At 47.5% G+C, this 26517-nt stretch overlaps 1 protein-coding gene across 5 annotated transcripts in view; it reads right to left on the minus strand.

Moving 5' to 3' along the window:
- Positions 1 to 740: 740 nt before the first annotated feature.
- HECTD4 (HECT domain E3 ubiquitin protein ligase 4) overlaps positions 741 to 26517 on the minus strand; it is a 64956-nt gene continuing 39179 nt past the window's right edge. For all 5 annotated transcript variants that reach the window (XM_085075593.1, XM_085075591.1, XM_085075592.1 and 2 more), the window contains 36 exons: positions 25933 to 26115; positions 25594 to 25764; positions 25014 to 25183; positions 24580 to 24695; positions 23679 to 23782; positions 23299 to 23460; positions 23021 to 23169; positions 22719 to 22798; positions 22438 to 22601; positions 21744 to 21981; positions 21184 to 21320; positions 20895 to 21021; positions 20137 to 20274; positions 19884 to 20020; positions 19571 to 19731; positions 19230 to 19411; positions 17753 to 17958; positions 17314 to 17444; positions 16950 to 17155; positions 15929 to 16108; positions 14327 to 15633; positions 12625 to 12832; positions 11754 to 11977; positions 11521 to 11672; positions 10995 to 11101; positions 10232 to 10355; positions 9177 to 9367; positions 8567 to 8713; positions 7546 to 7665; positions 7299 to 7454; positions 6540 to 6643; positions 5556 to 5777; positions 5036 to 5202; positions 4434 to 4629; positions 3898 to 4120; positions 741 to 3362 (listed from right to left, as the gene is read on the minus strand). In XM_085075593.1, the coding sequence (XP_084931719.1) occupies positions 3226 to 3362; positions 3898 to 4120; positions 4434 to 4629; positions 5036 to 5202; positions 5556 to 5777; positions 6540 to 6643; positions 7299 to 7454; positions 7546 to 7665; positions 8567 to 8713; positions 9177 to 9367; positions 10232 to 10355; positions 10995 to 11101; positions 11521 to 11672; positions 11754 to 11977; positions 12625 to 12832; positions 14327 to 15633; positions 15929 to 16108; positions 16950 to 17155; positions 17314 to 17444; positions 17753 to 17958; positions 19230 to 19411; positions 19571 to 19731; positions 19884 to 20020; positions 20137 to 20274; positions 20895 to 21021; positions 21184 to 21320; positions 21744 to 21981; positions 22438 to 22601; positions 22719 to 22798; positions 23021 to 23169; positions 23299 to 23460; positions 23679 to 23782; positions 24580 to 24695; positions 25014 to 25183; positions 25594 to 25764; positions 25933 to 26115 (6927 nt within the window). In that variant the 3' untranslated portion in view covers positions 741 to 3225. The remainder of the gene's footprint in view (positions 3363 to 3897; positions 4121 to 4433; positions 4630 to 5035; positions 5203 to 5555; positions 5778 to 6539; positions 6644 to 7298; positions 7455 to 7545; positions 7666 to 8566; positions 8714 to 9176; positions 9368 to 10231; positions 10356 to 10994; positions 11102 to 11520; positions 11673 to 11753; positions 11978 to 12624; positions 12833 to 14326; positions 15634 to 15928; positions 16109 to 16949; positions 17156 to 17313; positions 17445 to 17752; positions 17959 to 19229; positions 19412 to 19570; positions 19732 to 19883; positions 20021 to 20136; positions 20275 to 20894; positions 21022 to 21183; positions 21321 to 21743; positions 21982 to 22437; positions 22602 to 22718; positions 22799 to 23020; positions 23170 to 23298; positions 23461 to 23678; positions 23783 to 24579; positions 24696 to 25013; positions 25184 to 25593; positions 25765 to 25932; positions 26116 to 26517) is intronic.

The raw sequence follows: 26517 nt of genomic DNA on the forward strand, positions 1-26517 counted from the left end.
ACAACCCCTGGTCTGTCCCAACCCACCTTGTGAGGGCCAGCAGGTCCATTGCTGCCGTCATTCCCTGCCCTGGGTCTGTGGTACTGCTGGAATCCCTGGGACTTTGGGAGGTGGAGCAGGTCCTGGAAAAGACCCATGGGCATCAGCCTAATTAAGGAGGTGCAGCAGATGGCACTGGCAGGGCTAATTAGCCACCCCTGGGGCAGGGTCGTTACCGAGGCCTTGTCTCAGGTGCCAGCTCCATCCCACCGGAGCCAACCATGGCTGCAGGGATCTTCCTCCTAAAATAAAGACATTTTACAGATCCTCCCACCAAATGTGTTCATTTAGACAAGAAGAATAAAGGTACTTAAAAATAGGGACACCAAACCTCTGTTCTTCCCATGCCTGGGGAGAAGGGCTGTGGGAAGATCAGGGAACAGGAGCTGTTCCCTGATGTTTGGGGTGGATAACGGGGTGCTGTGGGTCAGGAATCACTAGTGTGACAAATAACTAATGACTGAGGTGGCAGAGCCTGTGCTGTGCCTCAAGCACAAGCAACATCCCAGAGGAATAACCTCAGCAGTGCTTTCCTTTGGTACAAAATCCTTACATTTTGCTCCACCTACAACCCATAAAAGTGGGGTTTCAACAGAGAACCTGCAACTCCCTTTCTCCCTCTTCTCCTCCTCTGCCTCGGGCAGCTCCAGCAGTGGATCCCATTCCTTGCAGCCCCAAAGAAGGACAGGAACACCTGCAGGGATGTTAAGAATCTCCTTTATGCAGTGTACACTCGATGGCCAAGAGCACTTACAGGTTAATGCCGTGTACAGAACCGAGATGGACACACACCAAGCTAGAACTAATACCCAGCTCCAGAGTTTTTCCATTGTTTAGTATAATTTTACATTCTGAATGAATATATATTAAAAAAAATAATAATAATCATCATCACAAACCAATCTTTGCTTCGACAAACAAGCCTAGTACAGACAATGTCAAGTTCATTTAAAGCACGAGGAATTAAGGATGATTAGAAAAGCTTTAATTAAAAGGCCATTTGAGCCGCAGCCGAGGTGCTGCAGCACTTCCTTCCCAGGAGCATGGAATTAAAAAAAAAAAAAAACCCAAAAGATCCCCACAATTCCTCTTGTAGGGCTGATCCTGTTCTCCAGACCAAACCAAAGTTGATGGAAGTTGGTTATTGGTGCGACATTTGTCCTGTAGAAGAAGCTCCATTTACACCCCCGGGTGCAAACGGCAGCGCCGAGAAGTTCGTTATTTGTAATCATAAATAATTAACTGTAATAAATACGGATCAAGTAACGTTCCAGCACACGCCTGGGGCCGGGTGCAGGTGTGCTCCACTCGGATGTGCTTCCCCAAGGAGCACACACACAGTAGCAGCAGTTTCGTACTCACAGCTGGAACCGGAGCCTCGGGAACCGTTGGCACGCGGAGCTCCGAGCCCTGCAGGATGACCCTCAGCTGCCCCAGGCATTTTGGGACTGGAACCCAGGGCAAGCCCAGAGAGAGCCCAACCAGGGCCACAGCTCTGCCATGGAATTCAGCCGGTGCTCCCCACGTTTCCTGTTTGGGAACGCACATCCCATGGGAACAAACCGGCTCTGAGCTGCTCCTTCGGCTTCGCTTTCCCTTGGTCTTTGTCAGCTCCAGGTGTTCCCGCTTTGCTCCGAGTGGTTTCTGAGCTACATAAACGCTTCTGCCAGGAAATGGACGAGATTCAAGAGTAAATATTCTTCCTACATGGATCTGTTCCCTGGAAAGGGCAATATGCATTGGGAGGGTAACAGCTTCCTAACCACGGGGTTGGGAGACTCCATCTGCCGACGACTACCTACGACTGCTGCACACACATTCCCATTCCCACTCGCTCACGGAAGAACAAGGACATCCATCCCTAACTCACACCGCCTCTCCCACATCCCACGCACTCAGCTCACCCACTATTCACAATAATGTACAATAAATACACTTGGGATTCCCGGGAGCTGTTCAGGAGCCACGGGACACCGAGCTGGAGGTTCAGTCACCTCATCCGGAGCCTCCCGGGCGGCTCCATGCCAGCACTTGGCTCACGGGCAGCACCGAGCACACACGGATTCCGGGATGGTCTCTTCCTCAGAATTCAGGATCTGAAGGATCAGCAGAGCTGGAGTGTCCCAGAAATCCATGGAGGGGCTGCTCTGAACCACCCAGAACATTCCAAACACCAGTGAAACGTGGCGTTGTTCCTGCTCTGCAGTTGCTCCTGGCTTTCCACACAAAACAGAAGCTTTATCTTCCAACGGGTGACTTTGTTCTCCTGCCAGGTGTCACGGTTTTTAGGATAATTTGCTCTTGGATCAAAGATTTTTGAGTACAAAAATGAGTTCCGGGTGTTTGAGCACCCCCTGGTTGTTCTGAGAGCTCGTTGGGAAATGGGATAAAGTCCCGGGTTTTCGGGATGGACTGTGGTATTTTACACCCTTTGGAGAGAAGCTGTCTTGTTCTGCTCATATTTTAATTACAATAAATTATTTTGTTGCTACGCAAAGCAGACATTCAAGAACATCTAGGGCAGGAACCCAATGGAATCACGGCCCTTTCACTGTTCTATTGTAAATCTTCCCAAAAGTCTTGAGCTGAACCCCCCAATTCCCTGTGGCAGCCCCTGTGTGCTTGGTCAGAGTTTAAAAAAATTTCAAGGTTAAGTGGTGGAAAGGTGGAAAAGCAGTTTGGCAGCAAAGTTCCTGCTTCAAACCTCAAGCAAGTGCCACAAATCCTGCCCGTGCTCTGCTCTGATTCCCTCCCCACACCCAAACTCAGCATTTTTGTACTCAAAAACCTCTCAGGGGAGAGCGATCCATGAGCTTTCCCCTCCGAGGGCTCCCGGCCTCGGAATGCCCTCCCTGCCGGTGGTTTTTGCACAGGGCAGACCACTCTGGATTACAAAATTAGAAATGTACAGGTGGAAAGGCTTTTTCCCCCCAAATTAAATTATACACAAACCGGTCTTTACTAAACTATCCTACAAAGATTCCACAAACAAGGCAGCAAAAGAACCAGTCCACCACAAAGTCTACGAATACAAAATGGAAGTCTTCCGGGAATTACTGTCACGGGAACGAAGGGTCAGGAAATAAATTAACCCCCAGCTCGTCCCACGGGAGGTGCTGGATGGGAACTGAAGGGGTTCCACTCGGCAGAGTCACGGAGTCACCTCCAGGCATTCCCTGCTCCTGCTCAGCCGCTCAGAGGGTCCTCCCGGTAGTGGATGGCGTAGCGGAGCTTTTCCAGCATGATGTCCAGCGAGGAATACTGCGGGAGCTTGATCATGAACATGCACGTCTCCACTCGGATGTACCGCGAGTCCGGGGAGCCTGCGGGACAGGAACCGGGAAGGGGGTGAAGCTTCAACCCAGCAATTCCCTCCCAAAGCTGTTCCTGCCCCACACCCCTTCCTGAGGGTATCAAAATCTACTTCCTGCCTGTTGTGGGTCTTTTGAAGCTTAAATATGCCTGTGCTTCTTCATCAGGCCTCATGCCGAAATTTTTTCCAGTAGTTTAATAATTTTAAAAGTATTTCAGATAAATATCAAAGTCTCTCTGCATCTCTACAGGGCAAAGTTTTAAGTATCCTGGAACCCCAAACCAGTTTGGGTTGGAAGGAAACTTAAAGCTCATCCAGTTCCACCCTCCTGTCGTGGGCATGGAACCTTCTGCTGGATGCTGTTCAAGTTTACGTGAAATTTTATTTTTACATTGTTTAAAACCCAATCCTCTTCTTATTTACACCCAAAACTACCTGCCCTCTTTGTCATTGCTCATTAAATACAAATAAAGGGGGGCTGAAGGCTGGGATGATGCCAGGAGCAGCAGCAGCTCCCTTTCCCTGGGGAAGCAGCCATTCCATACCTGCAGCGCCGTCAGGAGGGGCGATTTTCATGGGATAGGGGGGGACATGGGCAGTGTCAGGGCCACCATCCTTGCAGGGACAGGTGAAGGGAATCCTCTCCTGGTTGCAGGCAAACTTGATGAACTTGCAGAGCTCCTCCTGCGTGAACATCTCCAGGGCACTCCAGAAGAACTCGATGTGTTGGTCTGTCTCCATCAGTCCCACCTGGTACATGGTGTGTGCCTGAGGGAACAGAACATGTGTCCACTGCTGCTCTCCCCTGGCCCTTCAGGAATCTTCCCCACTACGCTTTTAAATAAATGAAGTTCAAATTCTTACTCCTCTCTGCACAAGCCCCACGGTATTTATTTCCTGAATCCAGGGAAATCCTAATAAACTTCCTTGTGGGCAAAGGGCTGTCCAAGCACAGGCCAGAGTTCCCTATGGATGTCCTGGCTGCACCACAGGCATAAAATCCTCCCTTCCCACCTTCCCATGGGAGGATCCTCCGCCCTGTGCCCCACACGAGTTTGGCCAAAGCAGCCATTCCTCGCACCTTGAGGAATTCCAGGTTGATGTAGGGAAGGCCACAGGTCCTCAGCTCCATCTCCAGGGGGGTGAGGGTGGTCAGGAGCTGCAGGGGGATGATGGAGCCCAGCCCTGCCCTCACTGCTGTCATGCACTCCGGGGTCTGCAGCTCCCGCATCCGCAGGCTCCGGATGGCAGCCGCATACACATCCTTGTTCTCCCACCTGCAGGGACAGAGCTGGGATGAGGCAGGAACACCTGGGAGAGCACTCATGTCCATGTTACACAGGGAAGGGTGTTATGGAGAGATCCTGCTTTGGAACAATCCAAACTGAACAATACACACTTTGCATTCCAATGCTTCCCAAGTGATTCCGCTGTCCTCTGCTGCCTCCTCTCCTCCCACCTGCCCATCCCTCACAGCTGGGATCTCCCCACAGCTGGGAGCAGCCCTGCTCCTCAGCTCTGTCTCTTACAGAGCCAGCGATCCCAAATTCTGCCAACTTCTCACACAGCAAAGCCTTCCCAGACCATTCCAACTTGCTACAAAAGCACCTCTGGAGAGGCTGTGCTTGGAGGATTCCAGAGGTGATTCCATGCCATGTCCTGCCCAGAAAGGCTGCTCCTTACCCCACAGGGATGTGCCTGCCCCTGGGACACAGCTCCACCTCCTCCCCAGTGAGGCTCAGGTAGGTGAATTTGCAGCAGGGTTTGTTGGGGCAGTCGGGGCTCTCCGTTGCCAGGTGCTGGGAAGCAATTTCGGCACACAAAGCTTCCAGCTCTGTCTCGTCGTTGATCTGTCACAGAACAAGGACAGGGACCTGGTGACCTCCATGGCAGTGCCTATCCCAGGTGTTCCCACAATGGGAACTCACTCCAACAGCAAAATCCTGCACTGGGGGTTCTGCTCTGGTTTAGCAATCCCACATCCCAGTAAATATTTCAGAAGCCTTAATTCCACCCTGCCCGGCAGCAGGGGAGAATGGGAAACTTCTCCAAGTTTGTAGATGGAAAATACTGCATCCAAGAGGAGTCAAAACACCTCCCAATCCTGCCATGAAAAGCTCCTGGCAGCCACCACTGAGGGCAGGCAGCGATGTGCTGTGGGGGAATCCTGAGAAAAAGGAGGGAAGAGGGAAAAGGGACCTACATTTTCAAATTTTTTGACGTAGTTGTAGGTGAGGATGTCAGCTTCCTGCAGATCCACATCGGGATCCAGAGGCTCTCCCACCAGGGTCTTCCAGAAGGAGGGCAGGAGGTCCAAGGGCAGAGGAACATCAGCTCGGATGGCAATGCCCAGGAGCTGCCCGAAGAAGTGGAACAGCTGCTCCTCAGCGTAGGTGATGGGGCTGGGAGTCAGGATGTACTTCCCCTGGGGAAAAACAGCACACAGAGCAGGATTCAGCAGCTGCCCCCAGCCTGAGGGGCCCTGTGATAACAGGCCCATGGAAATGTCCCTGACTCAAACAGGAAGAATCATGTTTAATTGGATACCAAAGGCTCTGCTCCAGCACAGCAGGGAGTTCCTGTATTTTGCACACCGATATCACTTTGTCACTTCTTGATCAAATCAACCCCATAAAGTTGGTTCCCTTGAGAGCTTTTGCTGTTGATCAGCACTCACAGGGTTTTCTGGAGTTGTTACATCAGTTTGATATCCAAGTCTTTCAGCTGTGGGATGTTTCTGAGCCAGGTTTGCTACTTAAGCTGAGGGAAATGAGCTGTTTCCCACCCAGAGAATATTCCCAGGAAGGAATGATACCTCAGTACTGAGAATTCTTTGGACCATCAGCTTTATCTCATTTCCAGGGCACATCTACTGCACAAAATAAGACACTAAATAGCAGGGATGGAGCATCTTATTCTCGTGGCAATGTGACACCATCCTGGTGATGATCCTCCCTCTGAACTCTGCCCAGGAGTTTCATTCTGCTTCATTTTGCTGCCTTGATTCCTTCTCCAAGTACCTGTTGCACTCATGAGGTGCAACATGGGATTCACCAGCTCTCTCAGGATGTGGGACCTGCTTGGTTTCATGGGTCTCTGCCCCTCTGACCAAATGTATCTCATTCCTGTTCAAACCCAGCATTCAAAAAGAGAGAACCTCCTCATTTTTGGCATTGGGATCTCACACCTTGTTCTTATTGACAGCAGAGCTGGGGCACAGCAGGAGCAGGGAGAGGGAGGAGCTCTGGAGCTCTTTACACACTTGCCACAGGAAGTGACGGAAAGATCCACCTGGAAGAGAGAGAGGGAAAACAGTGAAAATATCCTTTTGTTCCCTGCTGAATTCCTAACTGCTGCTTTGCTCTCCAGCACTCTGAGAACAGCAGGAATATTTGTTCTGCCAGTTGGTGCTGGATTAGGAGATGGATGAGGCTGCCCTACAGCAACAGAGGGGATGCTCCAGGGATCAGCAGATGCTGAGCCAAAGCCACAACACTCATCTCCTCACAGACACTGTCAGTGCCACCACAGCCCTTCCAAAGCCAGGAATTACCCTCGGGAAAAGGTCCCATGGAGCCCTTGGCTCAGCTGACAGGGACAACAGGGACAGCCCACATGGATTTGGAGAGCAGAGATGCCTTTGCTCTTTGGGATCTGCCTCAATATCGCATTGCAAAGCTGAATCCCCTCAGCCCGTGGCTACACCCAGTCTCCTCCTGGTGCAAACACTGAGGAGCCACCACCCCAAAAGATCCACCACCCAGTGGGATCCCATTCTTTTCCATCCCAAAAGCTCCCACATCCAGTGGGATTCCTTTCCTTTCCATGCACAAGGGAATGCTGCTCCTTAGAGCTAACATGAGGAACATCCTTGTGAAAAGCTGGGCTGTCCCTGGGGGATTTCTCTGGCTGTCACCAGGGCCCTGTCCCCCCTGTCCCCACTCACTGGTGCCGTGCACCTCCTCGCCGGTGAAGCGGATGTTGAAGGCATAGGTGGGGTCACCCCCGCTGGCCAGTTTGACGCAGAGCTGGGACGAGGGGACACAGCCCAGCTGCCGAGCCGCCTGGCAGAAGTAGGAATTCTCGGAGGAACGGATCTCCCCTGTTCAACACAGAGGGGAAAATGAACCTCCAGCCTGGGGGAAATGCGGCTCTGACTTGGTGCAAATGGGGTGTGGAAAGGATTGCCGTACCTCCAACGATTTCCAAGGGATCCAGGGTGATTTCTGGGGCTGCGTGGTCAGCAGTTCTTTGGACGGTGGCATTGAGCACTCTGTTCATGACAGTGACTTTTGTGTCATAGAAGATTAAACCTGAAGAAAAAACCACATTTCAGCAGAGTTAATCGACCCACAATTTTATTTTCTGTCCAGTGGGCAATGGCAGAATAAAATTTCCCCTTCATTAGGTAGGTGAAACACTGCTAATCCAAATTATTTTTTTCAGAGTATTTAATAGAATTTCCACTCATCCAGTTCCACCCCCTGCCATGGACAGGGACACCTTCCATAGTCCAGGTTTCTCCAAGTCCCATCTGTTTGTTCCTCATGCTTTCTGGAATAAGTGCACTGGGATACAACACTGGTGAACACAATTCCAATGCTCTATAAATAGATCCCAGCAACTCCACCACAATCTCTGTAAATAGAAACAGTTTGCCAAATAGTTTGCAGCAATCTGAGATGTTTTGACAGTAGAGGCAAGAAAAGATGATAAAAAATAGGGCTGTGACACTGCCCCAAAAATATATTTAATACCTCATATCTCTATGAAGAGAAATCTCTGAACATTCCTCACTCCCCCGTACTGGTTTAGGAGTGTTTTTTACAGCTAGGCCAATACAAAAACCTCCTTTCACACACTGACAGTCCTGGTGAATTCTGTATCTTCTTCAGAAAACAAATCTGGGAAATGTAATGACCTAAATATTGGGTTTGCCTGGTGTCTAATGAAGGCTGTAAAAATAGTCTGATGCACTTCACGTATTTTCTTGATCCTGCTAATGCTGGGACTTGCACCTGATCTTTTGCTTGCTGACTAACAGTTTTAATTTATGGATTCTCCCAAGATGATGAAGTCCCACACACAGAGAAGATGGAACCTCTGTGGTTGAGGTGTCCATGCAGCACCCACAAGGACAATCCCCCTCTCCTTTAAAGGCAAACCAAGAGAGCAGTGACCCCCAGCAATGGCTGGGGTCAGTGCCCAGCTGACCTTTGGCCTCCTGCAGTAAGGCAGCGATGCTGTTCCCGTACATCTCGGTCTGCCGCAGCTCCACCAGCGGCAGGAAGAAAGTCTCCAGCGTGGTGTTCAGGGACTGCAGCAGGGCAAAGCGCAGCCGCAGGCTCTCCACGGGGACATCTGTGGGGGGAAAGTCCCACTCAGAGACATGGGGAGATTCCCTACCTCCTGCTAATCCCAGCAGGTTTGGTCCAGGAGCCACACGAGCTCCTTCCAAAGCAGTCCCTCTGATCCCTGATGTTGCCTCCTGGATCTCGAGTCCAGCATCTTCCACTATCACTGAGTTTTCCTCTTGAAGTGCTTAGAACAGGATTTAAGTGACTAAAATCTGCCTAAGTCCAGAATGGAAATGCAAGCTTTTCCTGCAAGCTGAACTCACCAGCTATTTCCTAGCCTGAGCTAGGAATTCTGCTTGGAGAGCAAGGAGCACCTGCAGTGCATCCCTAAGAACCAGACTCAGCATTCCCCTCATCCCACTGAGGCTCCAACCTCCAAAGGAACATCCCAACCACCCGGGGGCATCCAGAAACCCTCCCCAGCTGTTCCACTGAGAAAAGCCTCAACACAAACCATCCATACATACTCAAGAGACAGGAAATCCTGGGATCTGCCGCATCAGCTGGATCCAGGTACACCTCGTGGGGGTGCAGGCGTGCAGGGGTGATGGCCAGGTGGCGGCACAGGCGGTTGATGTATTGCACCAGGGCCACGTCCATCTCCAGGCTCCACTTGCGCGACGCCTTCTGCGCGTGTCTGGCGTCAATGCAGGCACACCTGGCAGGGGACAGGGCAGAGCTGGACAACTCCACCGGGACGACGACGCCTCCACCGGGACGACGACGCCTCCACCGGGACGACGACGCCTCCACCGGGAGGACCACGCCTCCACCGGGAGGACCACGCCTCCACCGGGAGGACCACGCCTCCACCGGGAGGACCACGCCTCCACCGGGAGGACCACGCCTCCACCGGGAGGACAAGCTGGTGCCCTGCTCTTCTCTGCCCTTTCCTTAAGCAGAGCTGTTTCATGGCAGGAATTCCAGTGTGATGACAAGAGCTGATTTACCACCCAGTTCTTCTCACTGTTATTTAATAATCAGGCATAAAGGCACTGCCTATTAAGCTCGCTCAGTGCCCTATCTCATCACAAGAGGATAAGGGGCAATTAGCCTGTGGTTTGACACAGGCAGATAAGGAAAATTCATTTAAGGGACTTTCTTGCTCTACAATGTTAAGAAGAAATGAACAGTTTCCTCTTCTACAGCATTTCTGACCCAGTAACAACGCTGTAATTAAACAATGACCCAGCATGCTGCTTGGGGAAGAAAACCAGAGACAGAGATGAAGCTACAGTTCTCTTCAGGACAACTTATTATGAAGTTTGGAAGTTCTAAAGGACATCATAGCATCTCATTTTGTTGGCCATGCTGAGCACAGAAAGTCAGGAACCTGCACTTGGACAGCACGTGACTTTTAAAATGTATTTTGAGAAAACAACCAATTCTCTCCACAGGTTTGCAGCCACGGATGGAAGTTTGAGTGTTAAAGCTTCTTGGATTAGGAACACTTGGGATCAAGTTTTTTAAAGTGAGCACAGGGAATCAGTATCACCTCCTCCAAGAGATTTGCAGGCTGTACCTTTCAAAGTGCAGGTCATAGCCACAGGAGAGGATTGCTCTCCACACGCTCCGGATGTCCTGCTTGGAGCGATCCACCACAAACCGGTGAAAGCCATCCAGGGTCAGATACTTCTCCTCAGGAACTGCCACCAAAGATGGACAGCAAAGAGTCAATGACTTGCCATGGAGTTCACACCCCTCACAGGACCAGGAGGTGGCTGCTCTCAGCTCCTCCTGCTCTCCCATCCCACCATGGATTCTTTCCCAGGAGCTCCAACCATCACACATTGGTCAGGTCCCACCTGGCCCTCAGTCAAGGGCACTTTTTCACTCCCCTCAAGGACACCAATCCCCCCCTGCCCTCTGGAACAGCTCCATCCAACCAGGTATCAAGGATCCCTGCTTGGCTGGATGCTGAAATTCCCTTGTCACTTGAGAATTTCCTGACACAAATCAAAAAACACAATTTAAACCCACCTGGTTCAACCCCCATGATATCCCAAGCCCCCACTACACAAAAGCCTTGGATCTACCCCTTAGGAAGTTGTCTGCCTGGTTTGTTCACATGCCATAATGCTGTAAGAACTCTTTGCTCTCACACTGATGAGCCCAGATTTACAGAGACACAAATGAAAGCAGCATTTTAAATAACTATTTTAAAAAATTAAGTTAGACTTGTTAGAAATAAAGACAAACCAAATCTATCATGAGGTCATATAATCATGTCAATAAAAATACTTCTCTATGATGCAAAAACCATAAAAATTCCCTGCAGCTCCCACCTTCCTGCTTCTTTGTGGGAGACTTCTCAGGGTCCTTCTCCTCAGGTTTGCTCTTCTCAGGAGATTTGGGCTTTACAGTAGGTTTCTTCTCACTTAAGGCTGTTCGGCTGAGGGACAAAGCAAGTGTTAGGATCAAAGTTTTCTTTCACCTGTTCACAGAATGCCAGAATTCTTTGGGTTGGAAGGATCTTAAAGCCCATCTCATTCTACCCTCTGCCATGGCAGGGACACTTTCCACAGGTTGCTCCAAGCCCTGTCCAACCTGATCTGTTTTTTGGAATAAGTGCACTGGGATAAAACACTGATGAACATAATTCCACTGGTCTATAAATAGATCCCAACAGCTCCACCACAATTTCTGGAAAAAGAAACACTGCCAAACAATTCCCAGAAAATTGAGATGTTTTGACAATAAAGCCACAGCCGCGTTTCCCTCTCCCAACACATGGAAACGCTGAGGGAAGGAGGACAAAAACCTGGATTTCCACAGCGAAATCCAACATTCCACAAGGCTGAGGACACCCACCTGACACTGTTGAGCATGGATTTCTCCTTGGTGGGGGGTTTGGTCACCGGGCGCTTGGTGCTCACCACCTTCACTGGGTGCTGCTCCTTGCCCGCCTTGTTGTACTTGCTCTTGTCAAATTTCGGCTTGGGAACTCCGTATTTCCTTAAAATCTTCCAACACAGAAAGTGAACCATCACCCAATGCTTTCAAGTGACACCAAAAGAGGCTGAGAAGAGCTGGCAAAGCACTACCTGGGTCAGCTGGTCCTCCAGGACCTTCTTGGGAGGGCGGACGTTGGTGAAGAAGACGTGGAGAAGATTCCCGGGGGTTTGGGAATTGATCTGCTCCTTGCTGAGGTAAATGTCAGCCACCTTGATGGGCTTGGCTGGAGTGAGGCTCAGCATTTGCTCTGAGTGGACACAGCTTTTAAAGATCTCTGTGAGAACTTCCCGAGCACCTGGCACCAGTTTTTCACCTGGTTAAAGCAAAACAGTTAATAAAAAAAAAAAAAACCAGGTTAAAAAACCTGGTTAAAAAAATATTTGGTACAAAATGCTGTGAGAACTGTTTAGAAATTTGGAATGTGAAAATACATTTTGCATTTGGATAAAATATTCTACCACATGGCACTTGCTTGGAGATGGAAAATTGCTTTTGCAGTGAAAAAAAAAAAATCACTTTTGCAGTAAAAAACCTCCTCCCTCTGCACCCCACTGAAGATAAAGTACTGGCCACATACTGTAATTATTACTTGTGGGAGTAGCGGGGATGAAAAGAGCAGATTATTTATGATGCCAGGATAAAAATTATGTTGTGCTGACAAACACCAACACCTATCAACTGAACTCACAGACAAAAATTATTTCAGTGGCTATTTTGTCAAAAGAAGTCCCTAAAGAATTAAATCAGCAGTTTTTTTGTGTTGATGTGTGGTTTATTTATAATTTATTTGATTAACTGGGAGGACAGCTGAGCAATGTTCAGTTTGCAAATAGCCCCTGGAGGGATAAAACTTGCTTTGAAATTTCTCCCTGATTTATACTGAACCAGGGAGAACCTGAACCCTGTTCATCCCAAAAAATGCCCAATACCCATGAGATTTGCCCATATCAAATCACCTACCTTTTATTGACTTATCATTGAAATAATCTTCTAATGCTGGGCTCCCCTGGGTGTCAAATAAACTCTGATTTACAGTGGAAACAGTTAAAATCTCTTCAGTTGACATCTCCATGAGCTCATCCTCCCCATCCAGGCTGGACAAGCCAATGAGGTCACTGCTGTTGAAGAGGCTGGCTCGGATTTTCTCTATTTTAGCTCTTGACCTTATCTGTAAAATAATGAAATTAGTCCATAGCAATTCTGAGAAAACAAATTCACTTCTATTCATAGGAATTTGGGGTTTAAGCTTTTTCCCCCTCCCCATCCAGATAATGATTATTGCTTATCTTCTAACACACTGCTGCATCAATAATTTGATGCCAAAATTCAGGTTCAGCCTAGAAAAGATCCTTTCTGAGAACATCTGGCCACTGAAATCCTCATGCTGTGAGTTAATCAGGCACAGCTCTGCTCCAGCTATTCCATGCCTCAGTCTGGAGACAGCCTTGGGCACAGCAGGGAAGGGGCTGAGGGTGTCACCCAGGTAACCTGGCATTATCTGTAACTCTCCTGCTCCTGACTCAATTCTCCACTCTGAAAAAATCTAAATTAGATCTAAATCTAAATCTCTACAGGCCTTGAAGCCTCAGCCACACAGACTGGAAGGGGATCAGTAACTTCCTTTGATTCCTAGAATAACTACTATCAGAGCAGCTCCAGACTCAGAATAGTTTCCATGTGAACACTCTGGCAGCTTTCTCTACACACTTAATGCTTTCTTTCAATGATGACTTCATGTCAATTAACAGCTCAAGAATAGCAACTGCAGAGTTTCCATCTGAATTAACTGATTTTCCTCTAGAAGGGGAACCGATACAATCCCAGACTACACAAAAACATCCTTCTCCATTCCCAGGCTGTGTTTTTGGCAGCTCCTGATAAAACCTGCAGCAGGCAATTTGTGGAAGCAGCAGAGAGGAAGGTTCTTGTGCAGAGCTGAACACCTGGAGTGATCCAGCACCGATGGCAACCACCCACAATGCTTTTAAAAATTAATTTGGAACCAAAAAACTTGTCATCTCTCCTAAAGCAGCTTTATAGAGGAATCTACAGGTGGTTCCAAATAGGTGAAAATGTACAGATCAAACATTGAATAATTGTCTTGTGGGTCAAACCAAAAGGACACCAATCTCTGAATTCATCTCAGCGGTGGCCAGAAGCGAATTTTAAACCAAGGCACATGAAAGAGGAAGTGAATTGATCTTTCCCTTGATATGCTCTCCCAGCCTCTCCAAATCAGCTTAAAGATTTCCTCAGCTGGAAGCCACAGGGGCTGCTGTGCTCCACAGCTACCAATGTGCACATCCTCCAGGAACTTAATCATGGTCTTGGCTTCAGCAACACCCTGTGACAATAAGCTCCCCAAGCTGGAACACACAAGAGTTCTTCCCTGCTTCCTTCTGTCCTCCAATTGCTACTGGATCACTCCACTACTGGGTCCCCTCTGAGTGACAGGGATTGCTCCCAAGACTGTGAATGTGGAGAAGGGAATTCTGTGTTCCTCAGCCATCCTGTCCAAGCTGAGAACTCCCAGTTTCCCATGCTCTTAGACATACATTTACATTACATCCCCATGGGTGCAGGACCCATGGAAAGAATCAGTTCTAAGAGTGAGATCCCATTCTCCCAGAAAACCCCATCTCCAGAGGCCCCTCTTGGTTACCTCCACCACAGCAAAGCCCTTGATGGGCCGTGCCAGCAGCGGCTGATTGTCCAGAGATGTCACTGTGTACATGGAGCCCACATCTGACACTGATGCCGTTTCCACGTTGTCCAGGGGCTCCCCAAGGCTGCCCAGGCTGCCCAGACTGCCAGTGCTGCAGTGGGAGAGATCCAAACTCTCCTGGCTGGACACCACGTGTGGCTGTTCCAGCAAACCGGGGGGGATGGCCAGCTCCAGCCCTGCTTGGAACTGATCCACTGAGATGTCACTGACAGTCCGGGAGATTCCCTGGGAGCTGCAGAGGGAAGCCTGGCTGGTGGATGCTGAAGCACTGACGCTCATGGCTGGCGTGACACTGCTGGAGCTGCTGATGTCCAAGCTGTCGGCGCTGCTGGAAACGGTCGGCTTCTCCAGCTCCGTCCTGCACTCGCCTCCTTCTGCTTTGTCCTTGGTTTTTTTGGGATCCTCTTCCTGCAAAGGGATGTAGATCTCATCCTTGAAGACCCCGCCGTGGGCATTGCAGGCTTTCCTGATGGCGTTCCTGACAGTGGCCTCCTCCAGGTGTGTGGGGATGCCGGAGATGACGAGCAGGCGGCTGTGGGCAGTGGGTCCCACCAGGGCCTGGCAGGCATCTGCCACTGCATCGTTGGTCACCCCCAGCCCCTGGGGGTCCTTCTTGGTCAGGTGTCTGAGGATGATCAGCAGGGTCAGAGCTCTGTGGAACCACAGCATGTCCTCAGGCTTGCTGCCCCCGATGCTCAGGAGCGCGGTGTCTGTCTCGGCTGCCCTGGATGAAGCCCTTTTCCCCGAAGATGAGGTCTTTTCCCGCTTCATTTTGACTTTTTTCCTCTTGGACAGCAAGCTCGGGCTCTGTGGTGTCTGCCCTGGGGAAGATGAGGACGAGGAGGAGGAGTCACTAAGATTTGGGGCACTGGTGGATGAGATCACATTGGCTGTCACGCTCATGTTGATGGGCAAGGTGACTTCTGCCACAGCCAGGCACACTTCCATCAGGGCATGGAAGTAAGTGGAGAATCTTCCCTGGTCAGCCACTCCAACGCCAGAGCCACCACAGGCATTCCCAGACACCCAGTTCTGGGTTTCCTCATCATAGAGCTTGTGCAGCTCTGACTGCAGGGCCATGAGCATGGCCAGGCAGGGGTTGAGCTGCAGGGCAATGGATGAGGACAATCCTGCAGGATTCTTTTTCTGCTCCAGGTTGTGGATTTTGCGAAGCAGCTCGGCCAAGAGGTGAAAGATCAATTCTTTCACACATGCTGCCATGTCAGTTGTCCAGAGGAAGTTGCCTGTGTGAGGAAAGCAAGGCATTGCAGTCAGCAGTGTTTCACTGTTGGCAGTTTTGTATATGTTAATTTATAAAAGTAACATTTAAAAAAGCCCAAGGAAAGCTCGTTTCAATGTCATGTCAGCAGTAAGGAAGGGAGGAAGGTTATTCCAAGAATTGCAGATCAATAGAAAATTTCTGGAGTTTGGGGTAAATTTCAATATAATGGAAGAACTCAGGAAATTACAACTTTAATTATGTCCACCTGAGGCAGCACATTATCAGTGCTCATTAATAAGGAAATACTCCATTCTCACCTAAAAATTCCACTACTTGTAAGAGAACTGAGGCAGGAATAGTATCCAGTTCGTCTTCAGATTTTCCATCCCCATCTTCTAATTTCCAGGTTAAGAGCTGTTCTGTGAATGCCATTGCCAGGGGGAATTCCAGGGGAAGGGAATGCAAGACCAACACAGCTCCAGGAGGAGGAGACACTCCTAAGCAAAAAGGTCCAAAAAAATCCTTATCATGATTCTGAGCATTGATAAAATAAAAGTATTTAGGATTTTTTCAAGGCTAAACTTGTGTTAAGTGAGAATTTTCTCTATAGCACCTTGTAATAAACAAATAGGAGTTTCTCTATATTGAAAAGCTGATATAATCTGTAATTATAAATGTACAGAGAACATTTCATTCACATAAAGAAATGGAACAATTATCTAAATATACCTATAGCACTTTCCCCCAAAATAATTTATTTCTGTCTGATGGGTCCTGAAAACAACATCAGCAGAAGAACTTAAGGATCTCCAAGGGAAAGTTTTAAGAAATCACAGCACCCAGCCATCTTCAGTGCTCCAAATCCCACTGTCTCTCCCTTAAGTCAAGAGCAAAAAAAATATTAATGATTTTTCTTGCTGGAGAAGCTGGGGTGACCTAAGTACTGCTACACTGCAGATATATTCCTCTGTGGATAAGAGGCTTCTACCAACACCTAAAAAAGCAATAAAAACTTATTTTCCATCCGAAACAGCTCCTCAAACACCAACAAAGAAATGAACATTTTGAATAAAATGTTTTGAATACAAGCACTGCTTCGTGAACTCCTGGAATATAAAAAAATCAGAATCAGATGGTTGCCAATATTTATAAACCCAGGTTTTTTTTGGTTAAGAATGATTGGGAATTACTGCTAGGGGTTCCTTGTACAAAAGGAACTGCTGTAACTGCTGGTAGGACTGGTAAGCACACAGGAAGGTGCTCCAGAGGCTGTAACGCCACTGATCTCAGTTCTGAGAGCCCAGTGGAGGCTTTTTTGGTCTCTGTGGCTGTGCTCACCCAGTTTGATGTGCACCCTGTCGGTGGGGGTGATCACAGCCGGGTACTGGTTGGTGGTGGGCGGCGGCGTGAGGCCGGTGTTGGTGGGGGAGGCGTCGCGCGGGTAGCACACAGCCTCGATGAGGTTCAGCTGCCCATTCCTCTTCACCTTGTGGCCAAGACCATAGACCAGCACCCGAGCCCAGGGGGCCTTGTACAGGGATGAGCTGGGGAAACAGCAGCACAGCTTGGTTAGGCTCAAACCAGATGGAAAACATTCCAGCCACCACTCAGGAAGAAGTCTCGGAGAAAACTCTAGAAAAATAAGGAGCTCTATCCCCAGGATTACCAGGCTCAGACCCAGCTTTGCCCCTCCATGACTTACTCTTTTCGGAATCCAGACTGACTTTCCTTGCAGGACACAATCACAAATGCAGCCCCAGGAAAATTCACATCCATGTTGACTTTGGATTCGGAAATTGGGAATTCTTCGGCGGGAAACTGTTCTGGCGCCGCCTGTAACAAAACATTTCATCATGAAAGATCCCAAACAGCAAACCTCCTTTCTTTTCTTTATTTATAGTGCTCTATAGCCAATGTATCTAATTAATTGCAAGTTGTGACACAGTGGGAAGCCACTTCATTTTAATACAATCCAGAGCATTGCTACTGCTTGTTTTCAGTGTGCTCATTACAATCAGGATAATAGAATCCATCCAGAGAAACAATTCCCTGGGAGGGACAGTTTTATGTAAATCATAATCTCAGATAGAAAACTGAGAAAGGAACCCAACACTCTCATAAAACTGGACTGAATATTTTACCTGCAGAAAGGAGCAGATCTGCTTGGTGAGGTCCAACAGGCTCTCCTCTCCCTGATGCAGCGTCCGAGTGATGGCCACAGTGAGCCACTCCCTGATGGCCTGGGAATTGCCCTGGTAGAAGAGGTCTGTGGCAGCACAGGTCTGGGAATGGATGCAGTGCTGCAGGGACTGGGCAAGAAGAATGGAGCTTGAGCTGATGGTTCCATCTGGAATAACAAGGAGAGCAGCACAAATTTGGAGATCGTTCCAAATGTTAAAACTTCTTTCTCCTAGGCTACATAAAAACACCTGGAAGATTCCCAACCTCTGTTTCCAAGTGGAAAACTTGCCTAGAAATCAGCAGGAGAAAGGATCCCCCCAGGCCCAGCCTTGTGGCTGGGATGGCCTCTCACTGCCAGCTGTGCTCCTCACCAGCCTCAGCCCAGCCCCTGGTTAGGGCAAACACAGAGCTGTGGGATCACCCTGGCTCTGACCCCTCTGGGAAGGCAGGAACACTTCCATTCATTGCAAAAGTACAATGAGGATGAGGTTTTTGGGCAGCCCCAAGTGGCTCTCAAGCCCTGACACCTCCTGGCTGTCATCCTGCAGCTCCTGGGAGAAGTCAAGGTAAACTAAAGTGCAGTCCACAAAGGCGAGGGCAACTCACTAAAATGCCAGTTTGGAAATTGGATGTATTAGAAGGACTTGAATTAGATAAATTTTGAAGAGGAAAAACGAAATTAAAGCTTGTAAAATTATTCTCAAAGCCATGCAAAGAAGTGCTGTACTCTGCAAGAGGATCCTTCACAAGGTGGAATCTGTTAGAGGTAGCCAAGTTCTAAAGGAATTGGATGTGGGAACAGGACTTTTTCCAAAAGTAAAAAAAATCACTTTCTATTATTAAAAATCTCTATTTAGCACTTCCTACTTCCTCCTTATGCTCCAGCCACATGACACACATTTCTCTGCATGCAGAACTTTGTCACGACCATTGTCTTTGTCAACACTCACTGGAATGAGGCAAAGATTCTGTTCCATGATTCAGCACAAACATTTTCTAACCACATCTGTCAGTCCAGTGGGAAAAGGACAAACCACTTTGTGAAATGAAGAACAGTTCCATTTTGAAAACTGTGAGACCCAACTGGCATTTAGCTTTACTACCCAGCAACTTGAAAATGATCTCAATTCCTTGGGAGTTGTGCCACATGGATGATCCCACTGCCCCCAATAAAGAGAAGATCACTGGTGACAAAGGGACAGGAACACCCTGGGTGGGATCTTAGGAGGGACTCTGACCTCTCTTGAACACTTCTAATTAGATCATTAGCAACCACTTCAGTTTGGAACTTATCACTGAGGTCAGGAGTCCATTGAGACATTCTTAAATACCATCATCATTAATCAACTAATAAAGAAATACCGAACTGATTGATTTTTTTTTATCCCCAGAAAAATACTGCACCAAAAAAGAGCTGTGACAAAACCAAGTGTTTACCAGGAAGAGGTGGTGCAAGAAGCTGGTTGGAGAGCAGCTGCAGGTGCTCCAGGGTGATATCCCGGATGGCAGGAATGTGGAAGAGCCGAGTGAACATGTGGGGAGATTTGGGAGCAAAAATATTGAGCAGAGCCATGCGACAGTAGAGCTTGGCCAGGGCAGCTTCACTCCTCAACAGCTCCCTAGGGAACACAAACATTAATTCAGTTAATTCCCTAACATGAAATCCAATCATGACAAATTCAGAAGCTGTAGGAGGTAACCACACTACAGGAAAAGCTCTCCAGGTAATTCCAATTCAGGTACTACCAAGTGCCTTGTAACTACATCTCTCTTTTCACCTGTGAATTTGGATGTTGGTGTTATCCAGGGTGACCAATCCATTGGTTGCAGTTCTCCTGTATCCTGCAGGTGGCCTTTCCAACATGTCAATGGGATACCAGTACCTCACCAGGACTCCCTCACTGCGCAGATAGGTCTCTACTTGCACCAGTTCATTCACCTGCAACACCAAACCCAGCACTGTCAATAACACAGTATTTATAACAACATTTTTCCTTTCAAGAGAGCTCCAAAATAGCATTCTAAGCAGCTTTTGCTCCCAGCTGTGTGGTGCTGACCCACGAAAAGCCTTCCCAATGTGTTTGTACTCACTGAATCCACATCCAGAACGACCCCATGAAGGCCAAATGTCTTCAGCATGCCCCGAATGGCAAATTTGGGTAGAGCTGTTCCAACAGCACTGCTGGTGACATTGTTGCTGTCAGGAGAGCGAGTCACCACGGTGAGACCTGGTAGAAAGGGACACCAGTTTGAAGGGATTTTCCTGAGATGACAATTTCTGCAGTACATCCTGAGAGCCCCTGAGCTTTTCTTCTCCCCTCAGCATCCCTTGTGCTGCTCTTACCTTTCCGTACTTTATCAATTGTGAATTTGTTTGCTTCATCTTTGATATCCTCGATGGTGGGAAGGTAAAGATCCCTCGGGATGCCTCCATTTTCCTCATACAGGAATTCCACAGTTTGTCGTGCTATATCGACCATTCCTGAAAGACAGGAGGGACTGCAAGTCATTTCCCTCAGCCGCTTGTAAATAAGTTTTTATTCTCATTAAGATCCCAAGCAGATGAGTTTTTTAATTACTTAAATACTCTCTCAGTCAGGCAGAAAGATGGAAATTGGGAGTTTTCCTGAGAAAGCAGAGCTTTTCCTGAGCTTCTCATGAGGGCTCAGAATTCCTATCTTGCTCTTAGTGTGACTTTCCCACAAACACGTCCTGCCAGACCCGAATACTACAAAACTCCCAAATCTCCTCTTATTATTATTTAAACCTCAAGAGTTTTGCCTTGATAGTGACAGACAGAAAATGCATGGATATAATTTCTTTCCAAACCATTATTCCAGAATATTTCTGTATCCACAACGAATTCTGTCACTATTTCTGAAAGCATTTTCCCTATTTAAATAGTCCAACTTAGCAAGAGTGTTAAAGAAAAACCATGAGCAAAAACCAAATTCTAAACACTGGAGTGAAACAGCAAGTGATTTTTTGTTTAGTTTAAAATTTCCCGCCCTCACTGCAGTAAAATATGAAAGAAACACAGGTGTTCTCTCACTTCCTGCACATCACAGAGAACCATTTGCATGGAAATAAATACAGCCATACCTAACTGTAAAGCTCCTTTAATCTGATCCAGCCCAGACTTCCTCTCAGCCTCATTACGGAATCTTCTTCTAATTGTAGGGAAAACTTTGGTTTCCCAGGCTTTGACCAAGAGGGCATAGTGATCCTCCTGCAAATACAGAAGTTTTTTAGAACACCAAGAGGGAAGTTTCCAGCAGCTACATTTTTGTTAGGGAAGCAGGAAAAACTTGTGTGGCAAAATTCCAGAATCTAAACAAGATCTGATTTTAGGCTCTATGTTAGAGAAGGCAGAGTTTGCCATGTTTCTCACCCTGGGAATATCATCATCGTCATCATCATCACTTTCATCATCTGCAATAGGAGGGGGGTGAGGATCAGGGCCTGAGGTGATGAAGTTCTCATAGCTCAGCTCCATTTTATAGTGGCAGGATGTGTCACTGTCATACTCTGCAAGACAGAAATAATGAGATGATAATGCATGCAAAGACATCCCATGAAATTGGAGATACACAGCATTCCACGCTCCCCAATCAGGGGGTGGGAATGCAATGCCTTTTGACACAGCATAACCAATTGGCTGATCCAATCCACCGTAACATCCTATTGTACCCCAAGCCCTAACGAGATCATTTCTCATTGTAGCTACATTAATTATGAATAATTTGTGTATTCATAGAGATGAAGACTAAAGAAGATGGTTTTAATTGCCTTGTCTAAAATCAGATAAACACGGCTTTGATTTCTCGTACTACTCCATCTAACCAAGTAGCACCTAAGGACTAAGGACTGCAGCCAGGCTGGGCTTAAATCCTATTTCCTCACTTGCTATTTCCCCGGGGAGAGATTTAAAGAGAGTGAATGTCACTTTACGTTGCTGAGCCGTGGCGACGGCGGCGATCCTGCAGGGTGGCCCATGGGTGCCAGGGTCAGAGGCGATGCTGGTGCCAGCGTCATTGTCACTGTCAGAGGCCATGGCAAAGGGCAAGGCCTCGAAGTTGGCACTGATCTCCTCGGCCAGGTCGAGGCACAGGTCGGCGGCGTTGCGGTGAGCCTGGCCCTCGGCGTAGGCAAACGGCCGCGAGCCGAAGTTCGCCCGCACCTTGGTGTTCTGCAAAACGTCACAGGGGAGCATCAGATCCTGCTCTGAGCACTCACTCTGCCCAAGGCATGATCTGGTCACTCCTCCCTGACACGTGGATCCCCAGCTGGCACTCTGGGAAAGCTTGAAGCTGCTAAATGCACTTTTTGAACTCGCCTGTTTTCCAGCTTCAAGCTGCAGCGGCCTGAGCTGGGTGCTCTGCTGGCAAGGAATGCTAACAGAGAGGTTCCTGGCATGGCATTAGGCATCCTGCCAGGCCAGCTGCACATTGCTAGGCCAATGGACACAGAGAACCAAAATAATCACACAACACATGCACCTGGGAGGGCTAATCAATACCTCAACCCACCCAAGAAAGGTAAAAATTATCAGTTTGCTTTTCTACAGAGCAGGTTCAATATTTTATATCATGTTATTGGTATTTCTGAAAGTACATTAAATAATGTTTTTATGTTACAAACTTGCCTTTTTCTGAATGTGGACAACTGGCCACATTCCACCGGACACATCCTCTAGGTAGGGCACAAGTCTTTGCCCACAATATGTAAAATAAACTCTGCCCTTTGCTGGCTGCCCTGGAGGAGGGGGAGTTCCTTCTGTTCTTTCCCATCCAATTCCTGCTACATCACCTGAAGAAAAATGAAATCATAAAAAGGATTTAATCAGTTTTCTCCTCCAGCATTTCCCTGACATTCAGAGGATTTTCTGCTGGGGCAGGTAAGGATTTTAGCCATGCTCTCACATACCAGGGGAAAGAGTCACATCCAGTCTGACACTCTTCCACTGCAGCAGGCTGGAGCCATTGTAATGCACTGCTCGCCCATTGCTGAGGGGCAACAAGGACAGAATGAGACAGAGCAGGGAGACAAAGCAGGATCACAACCCAAAGCTGTAATACTCAATAGGCGACTCAACTCTCCTGATTTTGCAAAGATATTTCAGTCCATTTTAGCATTTCAATTAAAAAGTATATTGCCTACTACAGCCTCCTCCCCAGTTTGCTGACAAATGTACTGAACATGATATTTGACATGCAACTCCAACCTACTTGTGAAAGAGACAGGTGCCCACTGGATTTGTCCAAGCCCCATCCCGTTTTTCAGCCTCTGTGGCAAATCCAAAAGAAACAATTGGCCCAGTGTCATCATCTGTATCTCCATAGGAAACCACTTCAATTTCCCAGTAGAATGATGGTGCCTAGAAATAAAAACAGTAACACATTTTAAAAAGTTATTTACAAAACAGAGGTTAAAGAGGCAATTTGCTTGCCTTTTTTTTTTTCATGCCCTGTTGAGTATTAAGTTTTGTGAAGTTGTAAAGTCTCACCTGTACTGGGACTGGGGAGGTGGCATAGATAAAGGTGCCCCGAGGAAGTCCCCCACCTGCACTGGGATCAGCCAGGAAGGTCACAGCAGTGAGGTGTGAGGAGAACATGCAGGCTCTCACTGGGGGGAACACCCTGGATGGGCTCCACGTGATTTCCTTGGGCTGCAAACACAACAGAGCAGTTTATTCTACCTGCAGTCACCCGCTAAAATACAACCACACGCTGCTTATGAGGGGCACATTTAACACAACCACAACAAATCACATCCAAACACAGAAATTCCCATTGAATGAGGTAATTCAAGAAGAATCCCCTCATTTTGGGCAGCAGCAGTAGGGTTCCCTTAGGGCAAAGGGTTCAACATTGTCCCTGTGCTCACCTGTCTCCTGTCTGCTTGGAGGGGAGGAGGAGGAGGCCGAGCACAGTCGCGGTACAACATCCGTAACCTCTCACACTGCATCTCCACAACCACCAGCCTCTCCCCTGCAACAACAACCCAAAACTTGAGTCCAACAGTGAAATCTTAATACAGAAATAAATATGGTATTTCCACTTGGAAGAGGTTTGATCAGCCTCGCTTGCCTAAACAATGAAATTAGGGATCAAATTTGACATGTGCAAGTGTTTTCTCTTGTTTCATTTATATTTGGTTAGCAAAGATTCTCTCAGGTTAATTAAGATATAAAGTTCATTTTAGTGAGCAAGTTTATGGCCCAGCAAAGGCAGGAAAGCAAATGAATTTATGCCAGCTGTCAAAAAAATCAGTCCTTGCCCTTTTACACCAAACTCACTTGGCTCCCACCCTGAACATCCTTCACTTCAGCCACTTTTCCTCTGGAATGTTCCTAAAACTTGCCCTTGAACTAAGATTTCTGCTGGGCCCACTGCTTATCCTTAAACAAGGAGAGCTCAAGGATCAGGAATGTAAGCAAGCATTGCAAAAACCAGCAATAAAGTCATGAAAAGAAAACACACAAATGATAATGTTAAGGAATACAGAGTAGGATATGCTGGAAGCAAGGGAAGTAAATAGTGCAGGGAAGAACCAGACCCAGGAATTGCTTCTTTGATATATAGAATAATCACATTCTGGCCTAAATTTATGCCTACTGTTGAATGATTTAGGCTGACTATGAGCTGCTCTTCCATCAGCTGTGACAAGACACCCTGTCCTGTGCTGGTTTCTAAACTCTGAGTAGCTGGAGGACAAAACACTGGAATGATTCTAACAGCTGCTCTGCCTCTGACCTGATTAGGACAAGAAGGTGTTGGGTACATACCAGGGCTGCACTCCTGGGCCACCAAATTCAGAACTTCTACAGCAGCTGGGCACTGTTGAATGAATTCTTCACAGAATGAGCTGTCTTCCAAGAGCTGAGCCATCACCAGGCATGCTCTGAACAGAAAAATAATACATTTGAAGTGTTGCAAAAGTGTGGGCTGAATTCAAAGCTGGCTTTACAGTAGTGAAATCAAGGGTGGTCTTAACACTGATTTTAGCTGGACCCTCCCCAAAGGCAGCTTTTTCCTGCCTCATAAATGGATTTATTGAAGCATTTGCTCAGTGTGCTACAGGAATACTCATGAACAACACCCAGACACTAAAAGGCAGCAAACAGGAGTATTTGCAGTCCCTTGCTGCACACTCCCAGAGAAAGGCCACAAGAACTCATGCAATTGCCTTGGATATTTGTGCACAAAGCCAAGGACTCACCTGGTTCTTATTTCAGCAAGGAGCCTGACCACTGCCATTACTGGGGTTGAGCCATCTCCTGTTGCAGGAAGTGAGGTGTGAATAGAGAGACTTCCCTCCTGAGGGAGCAACATGGACTGGACTGCCTGTACTACCTTCTCAGTAATGGACAGTTTATGAAGAGGCAATGCCTGATGGTGGGGGGGCACGGTAAAAAGTTAAATTCAAGTAGTTAGTTTCTAAGAAATGAGGGTGTTTTATTACCTGGAGTTAATTCTTATATTATACTATTACAAAATCAACACCAGTAAAATTTAAAAAAAAAACAAACCCCAAAACCAAACAAGAAACAAACCCCCCAACCCAGTATGCAATGGAATATATTTAAGCACAAAAGATGAATTTTCATGTTACTTGAATGAGAACTTAAATATATTGTAAAGATACACTTAAAACATTAAGGCAAACTTTACAAATCATTTATAAGCAAAGATAAAACACTTTTTTTTTACATGCTGTAAAATAACAGTCATTATGCTGTGACAGAAATCAAGAAAGAAGCGAGATTATACTGAATATTTAATGTTTAAAACTGCCATACCTCAGATCTTGGAACACAGAGCCTAGATAATGGAATAGTTAAAGTGTCTGATGCCTGGGAGGTCTTTCTACTGTCTATAGTGGTGGGTGGGAATTTGACCGTAGCTATACCTTCTTGTTCATTGATAGATGCCACAACTCCAATGCTTCCTGCTATTCCTTTGCCTAAAACCTACAACCAAAGAAGGCTGCATGAGACTGAAGGTGTCACAACCAGGAATCAGGGAGTGTCTGACATCACACACCAACCACACTGCTCCCAAGGATCCCAATGCAGGGAAAACCTCAGGAGAGCACCAATTCTCATCTAAGATATAAAACAGGGACAGTGCAGAATTACCTGAACTTCAGAACCTATTTTAATTGTCTCCTTAAAGCCACCCAGAGCACACAGGGCAGCCACTGCCTGCCGAGCAATCCTTTGAAGTTTAGCCAGTTTCCTTCCACTGCTGCTGCCGTTCTCCAAAATGCTCTCTGCATATTTCCCAAGCTGTGGAATGTACATCAGAGCCCGAGACAGAACCTGAAGACAGAAGCAAAAATACCAGGGAACGACTTCAAAGCACAATTCCAACAAAAACCAATGCCCCAAGCCTCCAGCCCACACAGTCTCAAAAGAATTAGTTTTGTTCTTGAAGAGAATTATGTAACTCAGAATATTCCAAGTTCTCTGAAGTGTGAGCACTATCAAAGCCAGGTCCATTCCCTGGCAACTTTTATAAAATACAATCTTGGCAGAAGTCTTTGCTGATGATTTCACCTAAGGAATAGATTAGGTGCTGCAGGATTCAGAGGAACACAAAACAACGTGTTGTGTTCCAGCCAGCACTTTGTACCCTCAGAGGCCACAGCCAAGGTAGAATAACCTGACACAGGCGAGGGAACTCCCTAGCAAACAGCATTGTTAATGCCTGAAAAGAATGAG

This window comes from Lichenostomus cassidix, chromosome 15, assembly GCF_008360975.1.
Source record: "Lichenostomus cassidix isolate B80296 chromosome 15, HeHo_3.0, whole genome shotgun sequence".
NCBI classification, from domain to species: Eukaryota; Metazoa; Chordata; class Aves; order Passeriformes; family Meliphagidae; genus Lichenostomus; species Lichenostomus cassidix.